This window comes from Melanotaenia boesemani, chromosome 13, assembly GCF_017639745.1.
Source record: "Melanotaenia boesemani isolate fMelBoe1 chromosome 13, fMelBoe1.pri, whole genome shotgun sequence".
Lineage (NCBI taxonomy): Eukaryota > Metazoa > Chordata > Actinopteri > Atheriniformes > Melanotaeniidae > Melanotaenia > Melanotaenia boesemani.
In genome coordinates, this window is record NC_055694.1 from 35,535,012 (window position 1) to 35,555,295 (window position 20,284).

Consider the following 20,284-nt stretch of genomic DNA (forward strand, 5'->3'; position numbering starts at 1 on the left):
GACAAAATGAGAGACAAGACGACATGCAGGGCTCAGTTCAGTTCTATTCAAACCACTTTATTTGCCCCCACAAGGAAGTTTAAAAGAACATGAGAGTAGCTTAAAGGACCTACAAGACAAGTCACACAATTACATGTTCTAAAAACAATGTCATTTAAAACACACATAAGTCTTTTAAAAAGATAAATAATAAATAAAAACAATAGTGCTGGACAACGAATAAAATTTTTTATCTCGATTAAACATATAAAATGTTGCAATTAATCGTGATTAATCGCATTGTTACGCACAAAATGTCCTTTTCCTTTAAAAGAAGGCCTACTGCGATATGAACAAAATGTCATAAATTCTGCTTTACAAACACTAACTCAGGGGTGTTCAACCTGTGGCTCCAGAGCAGCAAGTTGCTTACTGGACTTTCCAACATGACTCTTAATACACGCCTAAACATGCTAAAGAACTAACTCATGATTTTAAATATAGATTTAAGAACAAATGCAGTTTTCTTTTAAAAAAAAATTTCAATTTTTTGCCATGGAATAATTGCATTGAATTTCCACAACATAATTACACTGAATATTCCAATTCTATCTCTTTTTATCTATTTTTCTTCTCATTAGGTTGGCAACTATGTGTTTTTTTTTCCCTTTTTTTAAATTTACATAACTTTTTACAAGTATCCACATCCCATGAAAGTTCACGTTTTCTAAACTAAAACCTAAAAATAGAAATAAAAACGTGGTTTTTCTATAGCAGATATTTATCAGAATTTTTTTCCAAAAGTCTGGTAACATCTGCGTCTCTAAAGTAGTTTTATTTAGCTGGCTGAGGGAAAAATGTCTCTTTGGATTGGAAAGGCTGCAGACCCCTGCACTAAACACATAAACAGGTTTAGCAGCAGTTTTCTCTTTAAACACCAACAGTTAAAATATTTCTTCATATATAAAACCACATATTTATGAGAAAGAAGGATGAAATGTTCAGGATTTACTAACTAAAAGGTAAAAAGTCAGCAGGATGAATTTAAAGCTGTGAAGCTGCTTCCTTCTAAACACAGAAGGAACAATATGTGATGAATATCAGCATCAGGTGAACAGACAGAAAGCAGGATGAGAATCTCACAGCTTCTAGATGGTGAGGAGAGAGAAATATTCACAATATGCACAATAACTTCCATCCATGCACCTTCACTGCTTCATTATCCACATTTCTGGATATAATTTCTCTAAACTTTCATTCTTAGCTTGACTGTTTAGCTTCACCTCTGTACCTGCAGCCTCCGCTACAGGTACAGGACAATTCAAAGTGCTTTACATAAAACAAAGGCATTACAGATATTTAGAAATAGTAAAAGGCTTCAACACATAATCACAAGAAAATAATAATTAGATTAAAATGATTAAAAGCAAGATAAATAAAAAAAAAATAAAAAAAAAAAAGTTACCGTGCAGATTTCATGAATAGGCGCATGAAAAAGAAAAGTTTTTAACCTGGATTTAAAAATGTCTACATTTGGGGAAAGTTTAATCTCCACTGGCAGTTTGTTCCACTTGTTTGCAGCATAACAGCTAAATGCTGCTTCTCCATGTTTAGTCTGGACTCTGGTCTGGACTCTGGTCTGGACTAGTTGACCAGAGTCTTTGGATCTAAGAGCTCTGCTAGGTTTATATTCTCTGAACATATCACAGATGTATTCTGGGCCTAAACCATTCTGGGGTTTGTAAACAAGCAGAAGGGTTTTAAAATCTATTCCGTGACTAACAGGAAGCCAGTGTAAAGATTTCAAAACTGGTGTGATGTGTTCAGATCTCTTAGTCCTGGTTAAAACTCTAGCAGCAGCGTTTTGGATGAGCTGCAGATGTTTAATGCTCTTTTTAGGAAGTTCTGTTAAAAGACCATTACAGTAATCCAGTCTACTGGAGATGAATGCATGGATGAGTTTCTCCTGGTCTTTCTGGGAAACTAAACTTTTAATCCTGTTGATGGTAAAAAGCTTCTTAGTGAAGCTTTGATGTGGCTGCTGAAAGTCAGATCTGAGTCTATCAACACTCCCAGGTTACCAACTTGGTCGGTGATTTTAAGAGCCCGAGTCTCCAGGTGTTTACCAATGCTGACCCTCTTCTCTTTGCTACCAAACAGAATCATCTCAGTTTTGTCTTCATTTAATTGTAGAAAATTCTCCTTCATCCAGGTGTTTATTTGCTCTAGACACTGACACATTAAGTCTATTGGGCTGCAGTCATCTGGTTACAGAGACACATAAAGTTGTGTATCATCTGCATAACTTTGATAATTAATGCTATAGTTCTGTAATATTTTACCCAAAGGGAGCATATACAAGTTGAACAGAAGAGGTCCAAGGACTGACCCCTGGGGGACTCCACAAGTCATGGCCACTCGTTCGGATTCATAGCTGCCGATCGTAACAAAATAACTCCGGCCTTCTAAATAGGACCTGAACCAGTTAAGAACCACTCCAGAAAGTCCAACCCAGTTTTCCAGCCTGTGCAACAGGATTCTGTGATCTACAGTATCAAACGCAGCACTGAGATCCAACAGAACCAGGACTGACACAGGACCAGAACCAGGACTGATACTAGACCAGAACCAGGACTGATACTAGACCAGAACCAGGACTGATACTTGACCAGAACCAGGACTGATACTTGACCAGAATCAGTATTCAACCTAATGTCATTTAACACTTTAACCAGAGCTGTTTCAGGGCTGTGATGAGGTCGGAAGCCGGACTGAAATTTATCAAGATTTCCACTTTCATTTAAAAAGTCATTAAGCTGGTGAAATACAACTTTCTCAATAATCTTGGAAATAAAAGAGGTTAGAGACGGTCTATAGTTGTTCATTATAGAGGCGTCTAGAGTCCTTTTCTTTAGGAGGCTTAATAGCAGCTATCTTTAGTGACTTGGGAAAAATGCCTGATGCCAGTGAGCTGTTAACTATCAGTAGGAGATCACTTTCTACTGAGGTAAAAACTGGTTTTAAAAAGTCGGATGGTATCATGTCCTGAGTGCATGTTGTTGATTTCAAATGCCAAACTGTTTCTTGTAGGATTTTTAAATCAAACATTTTAAATTGCGACATGGCATCAGAATTATTTCCGGGTTTTAGACACAGACTACTTTTCTTGTGTGACTGTGTGGAATTATTATTATGCCTAATTGTTTTAATTGTTTGGCTAAAAAAGTTTGCAAATTTGTTTAATTTCTCAGTGGAAAGGAGCTCTGGGCTTATCTGTTTAGGAGGATTAGTAAGTTTTTCAATCATAGCAAACAGAGAGAATTGTTGACATTCCTGTTAATCATTCCAGATAAATGCAGCTCTCTGGCCTTGCACTGCTCATTGTTATACTTACGCAGGCTTTGTTTGTACAGCTCATAGTAAATTTGAAGTTTATTTTTCCACCATTTCCGCTCAGTTTTTCTGCATTCTCTTTTTAGGCTGGTAACCACAGTGGTGTTTCTCCATGGTGTTTTCTGTTTGCTCAAGTTGCTCTTGATTCTTATCGGTGCAACAGCTTCCATTACATTCAAGACTTTCAGATTGAAATGATCCAGGAGTCCATCAGCTGACTCTGCTCTGGTTGTTGGTAACATAGCTATGGCCTCCACAAACTTAGCACTTGTTCTTTCATTAATGTACCTCTTCCTAACCGAGGAGCAGGTTGGATGGACGTTCTGAGTGATCAGTAAATCAAACAAAATACAAAAATGGTCAGACAAGGCCGAGTCAGTGACAGCAACAGAAGAAATATCAACACCCTGAAATAACCAGGTCCAGAATGTGACCTCGAATGTGGGTCGGTTCTTTTACATGTTGCCATAAACCAAACATCCAGTATGGAAGAAAATTCCTTGACATTACCATCCGTCATGTTATCTATGTGGATGTTAAAATCCCCAGTTAAGATAAAATGGTTAAAATCAGTAGAAATAACCGACAATAATTCAGAAAATTCATCAATAAGGGGTTAACATCTCGTTTCCGGGTGTAGCTTCAGGTCTGTAGATGTAACTATAAACATGTGTGGTATCCACAGAAAGTCCAGAATCTCAGATACCAGCTCAGTAAAACCATTTCTATCACCAACAAACACAGTTAAGACAACAATAATTCAAAGACCAGGTACACAAAGTCCGAAAACAATATGTAAACACAGATGATGTCTCCCCATGAAGACGAACAAACGACTCCTCTACTGAAAGCTCACATCACATCAGAATAAACAACTGTAAGTCTCGCTATGACCAAGATTCACTGAACCAGAGGCAGAAGAAGGTCCAATTTATGCTTCATGTGTGTAAAAGTCAGAAAACACATCTTACCTTTGCTGTCTGGCCTCAAAATTGAAGTCCACCAGGATAAAACCACATTTAGTTAAAAAAAAGTTTCCATTGGCATGTAATGGTACAAAACCGGCATGTTGTGGAACGAAACCGGCATGTTGTGGAACGAAACCGGCATGTAAAGGAACAAACCCTGGCATGTAAAGGAATGAAACCGGCATGTAATGTAATGAAACTGGGATGTAAACGAACGAAACTGGCATGTTAAGGAATGAAACCATCTTGTAATGGACTGAAACCGGCATGTATTGTAACGATACTGTAATGTAAAGGAACAAATCCTGGCATGTAAAGGAACGAAACCGGCATGTAAAGGAGAAGGTCATCACATTTTCAATAAAAGCATAGTAGAAAAGTTGTGGGAACGTTCTTGCTGATTCCAGCCTCTTCAGTAAGTAGCATCTCCGATGGCTCTTCTCTAAAAGCTACTCTGTATATGAGGAAAACCTGAGCACATTGTGAAAGAAAGTTCCTAAGTAGGCTACTTGTACTCCTCAACAATCTCTGCTGACTTCCCCCGAATGATGGTGTTGACGGCCTCAGACAGCTGTCTCCTTTTTAGGTGAAAAGGTCACAATCATTTCCTTAATTTTTCTACAGTGAGTTCAAAGCAAGAGCCACCACACAATCCTACAAAGTCCTGCAGGGCTGAGCAGTGATGTTACCTGTGGCTGGAGAGCAGGGACCGGCTATGTCATCAGCAAACTTCACAAGATGACAATCTGGATATATGACAAATATATATACATATTTATATATATAAACTTTTCCTTCACCCAAACTCCCATCCCCCCTGGGTAGGCTGGGTAGCTGTTCATCTCCAGCTCGGGTCCTCTACCAGAGTCCTGGGAGCTTGAGGCGCTAGGACTGCAGTCTTCTGGATGGAGATGTCTGATGGTTCTCCAAGTATCTGTTGGAGCCACTTTTCCAGTGTGGGGGACATGGCCCCCGGTGCTCCGATGACCACTGGTACTACTGTTGCCTTTACCTTCCAGGCTTTCTCCAGCTCTTCCTTGAGTCCTTGGTATTTCTCCAGGTTTTCGTGTTCTTTTTTCCTGATATTTACATCGTTGGGGATGTCTACATCCATCACTATGGCTGTCCGTTGCTGCTTATTCATAATCACAATGTCCAGTTTTCTGATTTTTGCTGTGATATGTCTTTTTCTTCTACTTTTTGTCTCTTAAAGAAACTACTGATGATTGTCTGCTTAGTTTACCTGTAAAAGCTGTAGTAAATGCTCTGTTGTATTTCAGTACGGGTGTAGCGGCTGGTTGTCTGGTGTTAGGCTGGATTGAAGCACGTTGCTTTTATCTACTGGATGTTTGTCTCCTCTTCCTTTTCTCTACTCTCATTTTCATTTATGTTCACGCTTCTTTTTTCTGTCCCCTCAGGTCAGGTAGGCAATATTTTTTTAATTCTATAAGTCCAAATAAATAAATATGATTTAAAATAAGTAAATGAATCAGATTATCAAGAGGAGCCTTCTACCCACAAGCCTCCCCTTGGCAAAGCAAATTTGTTCAGTACAACACAGCAGCCAGACCATCATTCTGCTGCCACTGTGCTGGACAGGACAAGAAAAAAAAAAGAATTTGCAGGTTAACGTTATCTGCAATGGCATGGATGGATGAACAAACGAAAGAACAGACGGACGGATGGATGATGGATGAATGGGTGGATGGATGGATGGTGGATGGATGGATGGATGGATGGATGGTGGATGGATGGATGGATGGTGGATGGATGGATGATGGATGGATGGATGGTGGATGGATGGTGGATGGATGGATGGATGGAAGATGGATGGATGGATGGATGGTGGATGGCTGGATGATGGATGGATGGTGGATGGATGGATGATGGATGGATGATGGATGGATGGATGGTGGATGGATGGTGGATGGAAGATGGATGGATGGATGGTGGATGGATGGATGGTGGATGGATGATGGATGGATGGATGGTGGATGGTGGATGGATGGATGATGGTGGATGGATGGATGGATGGACGATGGTGAATTGATGGATGGTGGAGGATGGATGGATGGATGGATGGATGGTGGATAGATGGATGGATGGATGGTGGATGGATGGATGATGGTGGATGGATGGATGGATGGATGGATGGATGGATGGTGGATGGATGGATGATGGTGGATGGATGGATGGATGATGGTGAATGGATGGATGGATGGATGGTGGATAGATGGATGGATGGATGATGGTGGATGGATGGATGGATGGATGGTGGATGGATGGATGGATGATGGTGAATGGATGGATGGATGGATGGTGGAGGATGGATGGACCCCCTTAACAAGCAGGAAGTCTATTTTCCCCTCACAGTGTTTAAACTGGCAGCAAGTTTCTCTTGGTGATTATCTGTAAGCTCACCTGCGGCTGTCTTACTCACCCTTCGTGGTTTCACTGTCTCGGATCATGAAGGATCCGACTCGGTTCCCGGGGGCCAGCAGCTGCCTCTCAGCATCTTTCCTGCTTACGCCTTTAAAGAACCACCTAAACAGGAAACACGGCGGTTGGTACAGAAACCTTCTAATGGCTACTAGTGGAACTCATTTCCACTGCTCTTTCCTCTCTGTGAAAGACCAAATATCTGTTCTGCGTGCACTCACTCCTCTGCCTCCAGAGTGTCCTTGGCTACATAGTTGCTGGGGATGTAGCCTTCCTTACCGGTGCTGATTAACATGGCTCTCCACCACTCGCCCGATCTGAGGAGAAAAAAGGACAACAAAAAACCAGGTGAGTCAGCTAGCATTAGCCTCCGCAGCCGTTCCCAGGGTGGATTGTGGACTTACTCCTCCAAGATTCTGAGCTTATCTCCCTTCCTGAAGCCGAGGTCTCCCTCGTGAATGGCCTCATAGTCGTACAGTGCCATGACGATGTTCTCACCCACTACAGAAGAGTGGAAAAAGTGACTCTTTTCGCACAATAACACAAAAAAGACAAACATTTTAGAGGATTTTATTGCACAAATGAGTGAGTGGGCATGATTATGTTGCCTGTAACCAAACAGGATTATTTGCTGCGTGCATTGGGTTCCCCATATTCTGGCTATGCGACTGGCTTCCTTGTAGGCTTGATAATAATAGCAGCAGGGCTGCTGTGTGGGGAGAGGAGTTATCGCTCCGTCCTCCATGCTGACTCTGCTTCCTCTTCTGCGGCTAACCAGCACTGACCTGTCAGCCATGCTGAAGCTGCCTGACCTGAGTGTAGGTGATGCAGGAACGAGTGGAGCTTATAGGGCTGCAGCGATGCAGAAAGAAACTCACCGTCTGAAGAGTTAGCAGTGGAGGGCATTTTGGCCTGTGGAGAGAAAGACACATAATCATCATGTCTTCATTTTCTCTGTTGTTTCTTTATTACAGGATTCAAAGTGAGGATCAGTTAAACACAAACAACGTCCACATAACTCTGGGAAGAAAGCCCAGAGCTGTATGGTATGGTAGTATTTATCTCTTTAGTTTCTTAATGTTGTTGCTTGGTCTGGAGGAAGACATAAATTGTGAATATGTACAGCTTCTGCAGCTCCTAAAGTTCAATAAATGTCAATAATATTAACATTGTCATGCAGTTAAGGCGCAATTTATTTCTCAGAATAACATCACAGCAAAGACTAAAAACATTTCTCGTGCTTAAAGAAAATAACTTTGGGTGCGCTGCTATCTTCAGACGCGGCTGTGCAGAAAGATTTTGACCTCATGCCACAACCAACATAAGCCAGTTATTTAAAGGCAGGTGGACGCCATGTCTGTAAATGTAGATGCTGGTGAGATGATACAGTAGGCAGGAGTAGAAAAACTCTTCCTGGCTACGTGTCTCCGGCCTGAACACTTTGGTTCTGCTTCTGCTGCTTCCTCTTTCCTCACCAGGGGTGAAAGACATGCTCCAGTCAGCACACAGGAAGCAGTCGCCGGAGGAACCGCACACGCCACTTCACGACGACGTCTCGCCGGCATGCAAACTCCCATCAGACCAGACTGGGTGTCGGAATGCAGGGAAACGGGCTGGAAGCTGCGAAACTGGGAGTTTCTTTCTTCATCTGTCACACTTTCACAGTTTCAGCCCACATGACTCTTCCTCATTTTTATCTGAAGAGGAGTTTCTGCACATTTCAGAGGAGCAGTTTTAACTCCAATGTATTGATTTCATCATTATTACTGTTAAAACTCCTAAAAAATAACATCTGCTCCACAAAATGGCTTTTACCATAAAAAAAAAACACCTTGTGGTTAAGAAACTCTGGGTAAGACATTTTTCTTTCCTAAATGGGGTGAATGAGGATCTAGAATTGTGCTAATCTGGCTGTGTTTCAGCCAGTGGTTAACCCCTGAAAGCCCCAGCGAATTTCCTCACAGCAGATGCAAATCAGCTGCAGAGCTCCACCCAGCAGCAGCCCGGAAACGGCTCCTCCAGTGAAGCACAGAGGCTGTTTTCCTTCAGCAGAGGGGCTTTAAACAGCTCCAATAGTCAGTCCAGGTTTCATAATCTGGCCTGTAAGATGTTCTTTAAATTGTTGTTGCTTATACTCAAACATCCGGCTGGAGATCTTCCACTGCTCTGTATCGTAGGTCAGAGCCAGTTGTCTATGTGTCATTATAATACTTCTAAGGAAACAAAGAGTAAAATATTAGCTCTATGTGACATATTTCTCAGTCAGAAGATGAACACTTACAGCTTTGCTTCCTGAGGTGGGGTCTTTGACATAGTGGGCCGTCTGTGCTCGGTTCTCACTGTTACTCGTCCCCTTGCTAAGAGGCTCCTGCTCCTTCTTGGAACCCACGCAGCCCATGGTGGCGTCTGCAGGACCACAAAGACAAGAACCAGCAAGATGAGCGAGGCGCAGAAAACCTTACCAGAAACATGCATGACTGACGGCACTGCCAGGTCCATCCCCACGACACCGCGGTCCATCCCCACAACACCACGGTTCATCCCCACAACACCGCGGTTCATCCCCACGGTTCATCCCCTCAACACCGCGGTCCATCCCCACAACACCGCGGTTCATCCCCACGGTTCATCCCCACAACACCGCAGTTCATCCCCACGGTTCATCCCAACAACACCACGGTTCATCCCCACGACACCGCAGTCCATCCCCACGACACCGCAGTCCATCCCCACGACACCGCAGTCCATCCCCACAACACCGCAGTTCATCCCCACGACACCGCAGTCCATCCCCACAACACCGCGGTCCATCCCCACAACACTGCGGTCCATCCCCACGGTTCATCCCCACGACACCGCAGTCCATCCCCACAACACCGCGGTCCATCCCCACAACACTGCGGTCCATCCCCACGGTTCATCCCCACAACACCGCGGTCCATCCCCACAACACCCCGGTCCATCCCCACGGTTCATCCCCACAACACCGCGGTCCATCCCCACAACACCGCGGTCCATCCCCACAACACTGCGGTCCATCCCCACGGTTCATCCCCACAACACCGCAGTTCATCCCCACGACACCGCAGTCCATCCCCACAACACCGCGGTCCATCCCCACAACACTGCGGTCCATCCCCACGGTTCATCCCCACAACACCGCGGTCCATCCCCACAACACCGCGGTCCATCCCCACAACACTGCGGTTCATCCCCACGGTTCATCCCCACAACACCGCGGTCCATCCCCACAACACCACGGTCCATCCCCACAACACTGCAGTTCATCCCCACGGTTCATCCCCACGACACCGCAGTCCATCCCCACAACACCGCGGTCCATCCCCACAACACCGCGGGCCATCCCCACAACACCGCGGGCCATCCCCACGGTTCATCCCCACAACACCGCGGTCCATCCCCACAACACTGCGGTCCATCCCCACGGTTCATCCCCACAACACCGCGGTCCATCCCCACAACACCGCGGTCCATCCCCACGGTTCATCCCCACAACACCGCGGTCCATCCCCACAACACCGCTGTCCATCCCCACAACACTGCGGTCCATCCCCACGGTTCATCCCCACAACACCGCGGTCCATCCCCACAACACTGCGGTCCATCCCCACGGTTCATCCCCACAACACCGCAGTTCATCCCCACGACACCGCAGTCCATCCCCACAACACCGCGGTCCATCCCCACAACACTGCGGTCCATCCCCACGGTTCATCCCCACAACACTGCGGTTCATCCCCACGGTTCATCCCCACAACACCGCGGTCCATCCCCACAACACCACGGTCCATCCCCACAACACTGCAGTTCATCCCCACGGTTCATCCCCACGACACCGCAGTCCATCCCCACAACACCGCGGTCCATCCCCACAACACCGCGGGCCATCCCCACAACACTGCGGTTCATCCCCACGGTTCATCCCCACAACACCGCGGTCCATCCCCACAACACCACGGTCCATCCCCACAACACTGCAGTTCATCCCCACGGTTCATCCCCACGACACCGCGGTCCATCCCCACAACACCACGGTTCATCCCCACAACACTGCGGTTCATCCCCACGACACCGCGGTTCCCTGCAAGCGAGTAGCATGCTCTCCTGCTGAAGGGCTCACTTTAAACATGAAGAATTAATGTGTGGTAATGAAACGTGGGGATCTCGACATGTCAGACATGCCGACATTCATAACAACCCCGAATAAAAACATGTAGTTTTTTAATATGTATTTATTTTGATTTTTACATGTTTTATTATATTTATCATGTTACTATTACGTTTTAAGGTTAATAAATATGAATCATCTTAAATTATTCTGTTTCATTATTTTAAAATTGGAAAAAGATTCATTATTTTATTTTACTGTAGTTTAATGTACTCATCAGTATAATCTATTATTGTTTTAAAGCATTTCTTTGAACTATTGATGATTTTTATTTATATTTCATTCAGTTTTTGCAATAAAGATATTAATGCCCACTGTGCATCATGATTTTCTTTTAGGGTGCTGGTATCGGTATCTGTATCGATGAAAAAGCACCATAAACTAATACCATAGCATAAAATAATATTAACAGGAGAAATGTTCCTCCCTAATTCACATCTCATAATCTGCAAAGAAATCTATTCATACTAATCATTAACCATAGAATTATTATCTTAATTTGACTAAATAGTTTTTAAAAATGTCTCAGATTTAATGTGTTGAAGGCTGAAAAGATAAAATGCTGACGTTTAATATCCCTCATGACAGGCACGACACCAACCGTGTGCATCCTGAATTATTTACAGCAGGGCTGCCCAACTCCAGTCCTCCAGATCTACTATCCTGGAACTTTTAGATGCAACCCTTCTCCAACACACCTGAATCAAAAGGCTCAGTTCCCTCCTCCACATGCCATTTAGCTCTGCAGACACCTGGCAACGAGCCGTTCAAGTGTGTTGGGGAAGGGCTGCATCCAAAAGTTGCAGGATGGTAGATCTTGAGGACTGGACTTGGGCTCCACTGATTTACAGTTTTAACACATTTCCACAACCAAACTGCTGCAATCAATTTGTTTTAAAGATCTTTAAAGATGCAATAACCTGAGGTCTCATTTCATGTCGGGAATAAAGTTGCTTTATCGGTGCTTTACGCTGAATTTGTGTATACATGTAAATGTGGATGCAGATAAACAGGACCTGGTTTAACAGGAGCAGGAACAAAGAGGGAGTCTGTGACGGGGAGACAGATACTGTGTTTTATAGCATGAAGGCTACACTGATGGACACGGGAGCAAGAGTTCATGTCAGTCATTGCACCAAGTGAGGGAAGCCAGCGGTACAACGTAGAGACCTACAAACAAACAACACATCTACAGGGAGAGTCCAGAGATATTAGCAGCTATGAAGCTTCAAATATTCTGATGCAAGCAAAACCACCGTCTGGCATCGTGCACAGTGGCTGGCGATGGAAAATCTTTCATATGAATGCAAAGACTCCAGAAGTGGTGTCATTTAGATCTAAATTCGGGTGTTAACACACTTGCTTCCTCTTTTTATTTCTCTGTAACTGCTTCCTGTCACGGTGTGGTAGTCAGGACCCAACAGCAGGACTCAGGGGGTAGGCAGGTAGGAGGCGGACTGGTGCAACGAAATAACCAAGAAACTCAGGGTCCCCAAGACGAAGAAACACGACAAGGACCTGAGAAACACTGACTTCAACCACGGGGTTTATAACAGGAACGACGAACAAGATGCAGGTAAAGAGAATTAACAATGAGAACCAGGTGAGCTAATGAACAGGAAAATAAAAGAGCATGCATCAACCCAGAGGAGGACCTTCCAAAATAAAAGAGCATGCATCAACCCAGAGGAGGACCTTCCAAAATAAAACAGCATGCATCAACCCAGAGGAGGACCTTCCAAAATAAAAGAGCATGCATCAACCCAGAGGAGGACCTTCCAAAATAAAACAGCATGCATCAACCCAGAGGAGGACCTTCCAAAATAAAACAGCATGCATCAACCCAGAGGAGGACCTTCCAAAATAAAACAGCATGCATCAACCCAGAGGAGGACCTTTCAAAATAAAACAGCATGCATCAACCCAGAGGAGGACCTTCCAAAATAAAACAGCATGCATCAACCCAGAGGAGAACCTTCCAAAATAAAACAGCATGCATCAACCCAGAGGAGGACCTTCCAAAATAAAACAGCATGCATTAACCCAGAGGAGGACCTTCCAAAATAAAACAGCATGCATCAACCCAGAGGAGGACCTTCCAAAATAAAACAGCATGCATTAACCCAGAGGAGGACCTTCCAAAATAAAACAGCATGCATCAACCTAGAGGAGGACCTTCCAAAATAAAACAGCATGCATTAACCCAGAGGAGGACCTTCCAAAATAAAACAGCATGCATCAACCTAGAGGAGGACCTTCCAAAATAAAACAGCATGCATCAACCCAGAGGAGAACCTTCCAAAATAAAACAGCATGCATCAACCCAGAGGAGGACCTTCCAAAATAAAACAGCATGCATTAACCCAGAGGAGGACCTTCCAAAATAAAACAGCATGCATCAACCCAGAGGAGGACCTTCCAAAATAAAACAGCATGCATTAACCCAGAGGAGGACCTTCCAAAATAAAACAGCATGCATCAACCTAGAGGAGGACCTTCCAAAATAAAACAGCATGCATTAACCCAGAGGAGGACCTTCCAAAATAAAACAGCATGCATCAACCTAGAGGAGGACCTTCCAAAATAAAACAGCATGCATCAACCCAGAGGAGGACCTTCCAAAATAAAACAGTGTGAGACTGTAACAGCCGCTAACTCCATAAACAACGTGGGTTGAATCAATGACTCATTACGTGATGACCTGGTGGTCCTGTTTAACCTTCTCCTCTGAGCTGCTTACAGCTACAAATTCATGGTATCACTCCACTCATTTGAGGCAAATGCAGGAAGAAATGAGGATATTTCCGTCAGCCGTCAGCCGGGCGGTGACCGGGGAGAAGTGGGTCCGCTCCTTTCCCGTTAGCCGGGCGGTGGTTCCGGGGAGAAGTGGGTCTGCTCCCTTACCGTCAGCTGGGCGGTGACCGGGGAGAAGTGAGTCCGCTCCTTTACCGTCAGCCGGGCGGTGACCGGGGAGAAGTGGGTCCGCTCCTTTCCCGTCAGCCGGGCGGTGACCGGGGAGAAGTGGGTCCGCTCCTTTACCGTCAGCCGGGCGGTGGTCCGGGGAGAAGTGGGTCCGCTCCTTTACCGTCAGCCGGGCGGTGACTGGGGAGAAGTGGGTCCGCTCCTTACTCGTCAGCCGGGCGGTGACCGGGGAGAAGTGGGTCCGCTCCTTTCCCATCAGCCGGGCGGTGACCGGGGAGAAGTGGGTCTGCTCCTTTACCGTCAGCCGGGTGGTGGTTCCGGGGAGAAGTGGGTCTGCTCCTTTCCCGTTAGCCGGGCGGTGGTTCCGGGGAGAAGTGGGTCCGCTCCCTTACCGTCAGCCGGGCGGTGGTCCGGGGAGAAGTGGGTCTGCTCCTTTCCCGTTAGCCGGGCGGTGGTTCCGGGGAGAAGTGGGTCTGCTCCTTTCCCATCAGCCGGGCGGTGGTTCCGGGGAGAAGTGGGTCTGCTCCTTTCCCGTTAGCTGGGCGGTGGTTCCGGGGAGAAGTGGGTCTGCTCCTTTACCATCAGCCGGGCAGTGGTTCCGGGGAGAAGTGGGTCTGCTCCTTTCCCGTTAGCTGGGCGGTGGTTCCGGGGAGAAGTGGGTCTGCTCCTTTACCATCAGCCGGGCGGTGGCCCGGGGAGAAGTGGGTCTGCTCCTTTCCCGTTAGCTGGGCGGTGGTTCCGGGGAGAAGTGGGTCCGCTCCTTTCCCATCAGCCGGGCGGTGGCCTGGGGAGAAGTGGGTCTGCTCCTTTCCCGTTAGCCGGGTGGTGGTTCCGGGGAGAAGTGGGTCCGCTCCTTTACCATCAGCCGGGCGGTGGCCCGGGGAGAAGGGATGGCGAGCGGTGAGGTAAAGTTTGCCATTTAAACGGAGAGGGAAGCGTCTGCCGGTGGACAGAGGCTTTACCAAAACAAAAGCGGCGTGGATCTTTCCGGGTGAAATTTATCATAAAATCAACATAAAGTTAACAATAAAACTATAATTCTGTACACATTTGTTTCAGGCTGTAGTCTGCACAGTGCAGCAGGATCACTGGAGGTCTCTGAACATCCAACAACAATTAGTTGGACTGGAGCAAAATTTCGGTGCCTGGAGCAGCTGGAAGAATCATAAACTCAGCAGAAGTTGTTTGAGGAATCATATTAATGTGATGTTATCTACGGAACCTAAATAATCATCATTATTTATCAGGCTGGAACATTTTCTAAGTTTATCTGCATACGGACTGATTGGTTTGTTCCACCGTGTGGTTAAAAGGACTGTTCTCACCAAACAAGCCGTGGAATCTGAGCAGGTCATCCAGCTGATCGCCCACTTAAAATGGAATGAAAACTCCGCCCACCTGGCTTGCCTGGGAGATAAATGGATAAATGGACTCACTACATCTAACAAATGTATAAATAAATAAATCTTTATTTACACATTCCAGCTTACAACATTTAGAATAGCAGAAAACAAAATTATTAAACGTTATTTACTATTAATATTTCACTCATTTCTCAAGCTGATTCCAATAACGGATAAGTTTATAACGCCAGTAAAATTACCACCAAGCTGCCGGCCTGTGATACTACAACATGAGTAACTTTACTGCCGTCATAAACTTGTTATAAATACTGATAATATGCCTTAAAAACCTTAAAAACTCTGGAGCCTAAAGGGTTAATAGTATTAATAAGTAGAAGAAGGATGTTTTTTTTATCGCATTTCTAAATGGGCAGATTCTAAAATAATCCCTGTATTTGTATTTGGGTTAAAAGCCAGACTCTCCTTTGATCCATTTTGATCAATGTCACATAACACGCACATGACTAGTGAATGTTTCGAGCCACTCGGTGAAGACTTCTGACATCCATCAAGTAAGCGAATTACACCTGAAGCAGCAGACATTCTTTTCTGCTGTAGTCCTGCTGTTGCCAGTGTTTATCCTCTCTCTCGTTCTTTTTTAGGGCTGTAACATCGCAGGCTTCTTTTTAAACGATGCTTTGGCGACACACTGGATTTATCTGCTAGATGTCTGGTTTTAGCAGACTCCATCTTGGTTACTACAGCACCTGCAGAGGGTCAACGTGGCTTTAATGACTGGCTTTCATGATTTAAAGTACACAGCTTTAAATCATGATAGACAGCAGATTTACCAGCAGCGGAGGGCTTTGGAAAGGCTTTGAATTCATTCAACTTTATTTTAAAAGTCCTGCATCACAATGAATGAATATTAGGTGCATTTTTAATAGTTGTCCAAAACTGTAAATACTTCAGAACTCCAAATACTGATCAGATTTAGTGATGAGCTATCCAACTCTGAGGCTCAGTTTAGTATCTGCACCATGCAAATGAGCATGAGATCTACCATCAGACTGGGTAGTCAGTCTACAAAACCATTAGACAGGAAGTCACATTCATGTCAAGTTTTCCGGGTTTGTAGAAAATAAAAAGAAGAAGACAGAAACATTCGACTCTGTGCATAAAGATCGGTGAGCAGCTCAAAGAGGATCCCACCTTACATCCACATTTACTTCAACAAGATGTTTGTCTAAATTTAGCCTGAGATGTTCAGGACTAACTAAAACTATGCAGGGCTGAAATCACGGCTGGTGACCAGTGGGAACGAATATTCTCTCTCCTGAGAGGAATAATTTATGCATGTTTTGTTGTGAGGGAGGATTTTTGCAGCAGATGTGTGTGTTCCTGCCTCAGGGCACAACATCACCTGCCATGAGCCAAGGAAGTAAAGAAGGAAGGACGGAGGACAGAGAGAAAGGAAGAACCTAACTTCTGCACAATTTAAGCCCCTTTCACCAGTTTTAACAGCATTCTTTTAACTGTAGACTACAGCAGTTCTGTGGTTTCAGTGCTTCTGGACATATCAGCAGCTTTAGACACCACAGACCACAATATCTGTTATTCTGGTTGGAACATCTTGTTGTATTAAGGGAACTGCTCTGTCCTGGGTCACATCATACCTAGGCTCATCCCTCTTCAGCAGCCCCCTTCGGGGTTCCCCAGGCTTTGGTACCTTGGTGGTCTTTTCTGTATATGCTGCCGCTTTTTCATTGTTTCACTGATGACGTTCAGGCCTATAAGCCAGTTCAGCTAAGCAGCAGAAATGCACCAAAACCTTTATTAAACTGTTTGGCTGAGATGAAAACCTGGTTGAAATTTCTAAATCTTAGTGAAAGGAAGATTGAGAAGACTGCCCACTTTTAAAGCTTTAAATGGTCTAGACCCTCCTTATCTATGTGACCTCCTCAACAACCAGCCAGTTCCTCTTCGATGTTCCGAGATCAGAATTAGAACATGGAGGTGATGGAGAATCCGCTGGGAACATGTCCACACCGCTCAGACCAGACAAGATGTTCAAAACACATCTGTTGTTTTAAAATGTGCTATAGAAATACATCTGACATGGACAGTTTACTTGCTGTTTCCCATACTGTTTCAACCCTTTAAGAGGAAAAAACTCACAAGGTTTCTCACTGTTTTACTACTTGGTTAGCACCAACCACCTTTATCTTAAAGCTGATAATATTATCTGATGAGATGCATGAGTCAGACACTGCTCAAACTCTGGTGAAGATGTTCGGCTTTACAATAAATATGTCACATAATGCCCAACCAGCTGAAGTACACTGAGCTCCAAGTAGGTTTTAAAAGTAATAAATAATAATAATACATTTTATTTAAAAGCACCTTTCAAAACACCCAAGGACACTGTACACAGTCACAATTAATTAAATGATGTCCATCTGTGTGCAACCTATGAGCCACATGATCTCCAACTACACTAATCCAGGGACACCATGAATACAAAGAGCTGTCCAAACAAGTCAGAAACACAGATGCTGAGAATGAAAAACCAGAGAAGGGCTATAAAAATATCAGAATCTTTGAAAATCACACGGAGCCCCATTAAATCCATCAGCACCACCACCACAAACCCGCCCAGAGGAGTCCACCAAATTAATCTGAGAGGGAGCAAAGAGACCAAAGGTAACCCTGAAGGAGCCGGAAAGCTCCACAGGCTGTTGTACCTGTCCATAGGACTGTCGCACAGAGCTGGGTTTTACAGAAAACTGGCCCAAAAAAGAGCCACTGTTTTCAGAAACTTTGACAAAAGGCATGCGGGAGATTCCCTAAACACATAGTAGACGGTCCTCTGGCCAGGAAGATTATCCAACACCATCCTCACAGTGAAGCACGGTGGTGGTAGCATCATGCTGAAAGGAAGTTTTAAAATCACAAAAAAAAAAAAAAAAAAAAAAAAATTTTAAGTTTGTAATAAAAAGAAACAGTACAAACATGGGAGGAAAGTCCTTCTGTAAGCACTTATTAAAGGATGGGAAGTTTGGCTTCTGCTGGTCCAGTGTGAAACTTCCAGCTTGGGACTGAGTGTTGCTTCGTCTTTGTTTTTCTGATCTTTTAAAGAGAAAGTAAATCAATTAATTGTGGAAACATACTTGTATGAGCCATTTGTTCTTTTGGTTTGGTGTGTGTTTTCACACTGGTGGCGGTAAAGAGGCCAGGTGTATTAAACTGCAGCCACACATGATATGGAGCACTCTAATTAGCTTGGGTGCTGGAGAGTGACAGTTTTTACCACTTTCACTTTTTTGTTACTTACATCTTTTATTTTGATCATAAATGTGACCCGTCATCAGCGCGATCCATGAGCAAGCATTAAAAAAGAAACTTCACCCAACAACAGCAGAGGCTTTGGACTGATCTGAATCACGTCAGAAACAGATCTCTCCAAAGCGACTTGCATCTGTAGATGGTGAGGTGGTCTCACACATGGGAGAAGCTTTTGTCCTGCCAGCGGGGAGAAAAACTCATGTAGATGCAGGTAGTTGCAGACTGCAAAACTATCCACCACTGGGTTTACGTCGTGTTTATGTTGTTGGCATGAATGCCTCTAATGCCCAAGTCAATACTGCAACTTGCTCACGCAACACATGCCCTCACACCAACGCAAGTGACCTACGAATGCGTGGCAGCCATGACGAGTGGACGCGTCACTAACAGCAGGTATATCCCAGCCCGTTGATGTGACTGGTCAGAGTAGAAAGCAGACGTGTTCTGCTGGGTTCTGGTGAAATGACAAAACAAAATTTGTACATTTGTGTAAACAAATGAGTTTTTTTTTTATTCATGATGTCATTTCTGTTTTTCCAGTTTACACAATATTAGAAATGTGTGCCTACTTCTCTATTATTTATTCTATAAAGCATTGCATCATTTGGAGCTTTTGGGGTGTAACACCATTTTTATTTAAGACCTTTGGGGAAAAATAAAGCTGATGAGGCTGCTGTATTAGTGCAAGATGTTAGTCACCATAATGATGTAATAATGGTTTTTTGCAGTGTATGTAACATACAACAGCTTTCCTAAATATCAGACCTAACTTTGAAATAATTAACACCTTATGTTAAATTACAACATATTACGTTTGTACTTTGGACTTTTTTGGCTGTAAAGAGCAAGTTAGACTGTGAGAAGACAGAACTGAAACTAGTTTGGTTTCTGGTTTTGTCTACATGGCCAGTCTAAAAATAACTGACACACAGTGAAACACTTAGAGGGGAAATGCTTGCTCTTTTTACAGTTGAAGAAAAGGAGCTAAACAGTGTGACAGTCTTCACACATTGCTGCTTCTTTTACATATCATTTGTCTACAGTAACTTCTGCCTCACATCAGATCCTGAAGTTCCTCTTTGTAAAACTCTGTGTCCACACGCAGATAATTACATTTAAAGACCAACAAACGTCCAACAAATGTCCTTAATCCTTTTTGCTTTTACACTTCCGACCATCTTTCGGCCAGTTTTGCTTCTCTTTGTTCACACAAGCAAACACAAACGTCCACTTACCGCCTTTAGTCAGTCAGGTCCTTCTACTTGTATCTCGCGGCTACAGTGTGAGATCTTCTAAGCTCTGATGACTGCGGCAGGAATATTCCTCATTTCTTTTTTGAGGCTTCCATCCCTCCCTAACCCTGCATGGTCAGGCTGAAGATGCGGAGAGAACAGCGGGGCGCTGCGCACTGGACTCAGAGAAGGAAGTTTGACTGACTGGCTGAGGAGGTGAAAGAGGAACAAGCACACGTCAGTCGTGCTCTTGGTTTCACTGGCTGAAACAACCGCAGCTACATTTTCAGTAGCACTTTGTTACAGTGGAGAGGACAAGTCCGCCTTCTGCGTCAATGCGCAGCACAAAAACAGCGTCAATATCTTCTATTTAAAATATGTTTCCAGGTAATTCGTGTTTGGAATTAGATCCAGTTGTGGGGATATGCATGGATGAAAGGGCGGACAGACCTGTGAAGCACATTTGCATGGGGT

The 20,284-nt window shown here is 44.4% G+C and overlaps 1 protein-coding gene across 1 annotated transcript in view; it reads right to left on the reverse strand.

Annotated features, from left to right (window-relative positions):
- Positions 1-20,000, reverse strand: part of hck (HCK proto-oncogene, Src family tyrosine kinase) — a 32,496-nt gene extending 12,496 nt beyond the window's left edge. Inside the window, exons 1-6 of the mRNA XM_042004756.1 lie at positions 19,814-20,000; positions 9,061-9,185; positions 7,658-7,691; positions 7,184-7,280; positions 7,001-7,096; positions 6,781-6,884 (exon numbers count right to left, since the gene is read on the reverse strand). Coding sequence (XP_041860690.1) covers positions 6,781-6,884; positions 7,001-7,096; positions 7,184-7,280; positions 7,658-7,691; positions 9,061-9,177 — 448 coding nt within the window. The 5' untranslated portion in view covers positions 9,178-9,185; positions 19,814-20,000. The remainder of the gene's footprint in view (positions 1-6,780; positions 6,885-7,000; positions 7,097-7,183; positions 7,281-7,657; positions 7,692-9,060; positions 9,186-19,813) is intronic.
- Between the last annotated feature and the right edge of the window lie 284 nt (positions 20,001-20,284).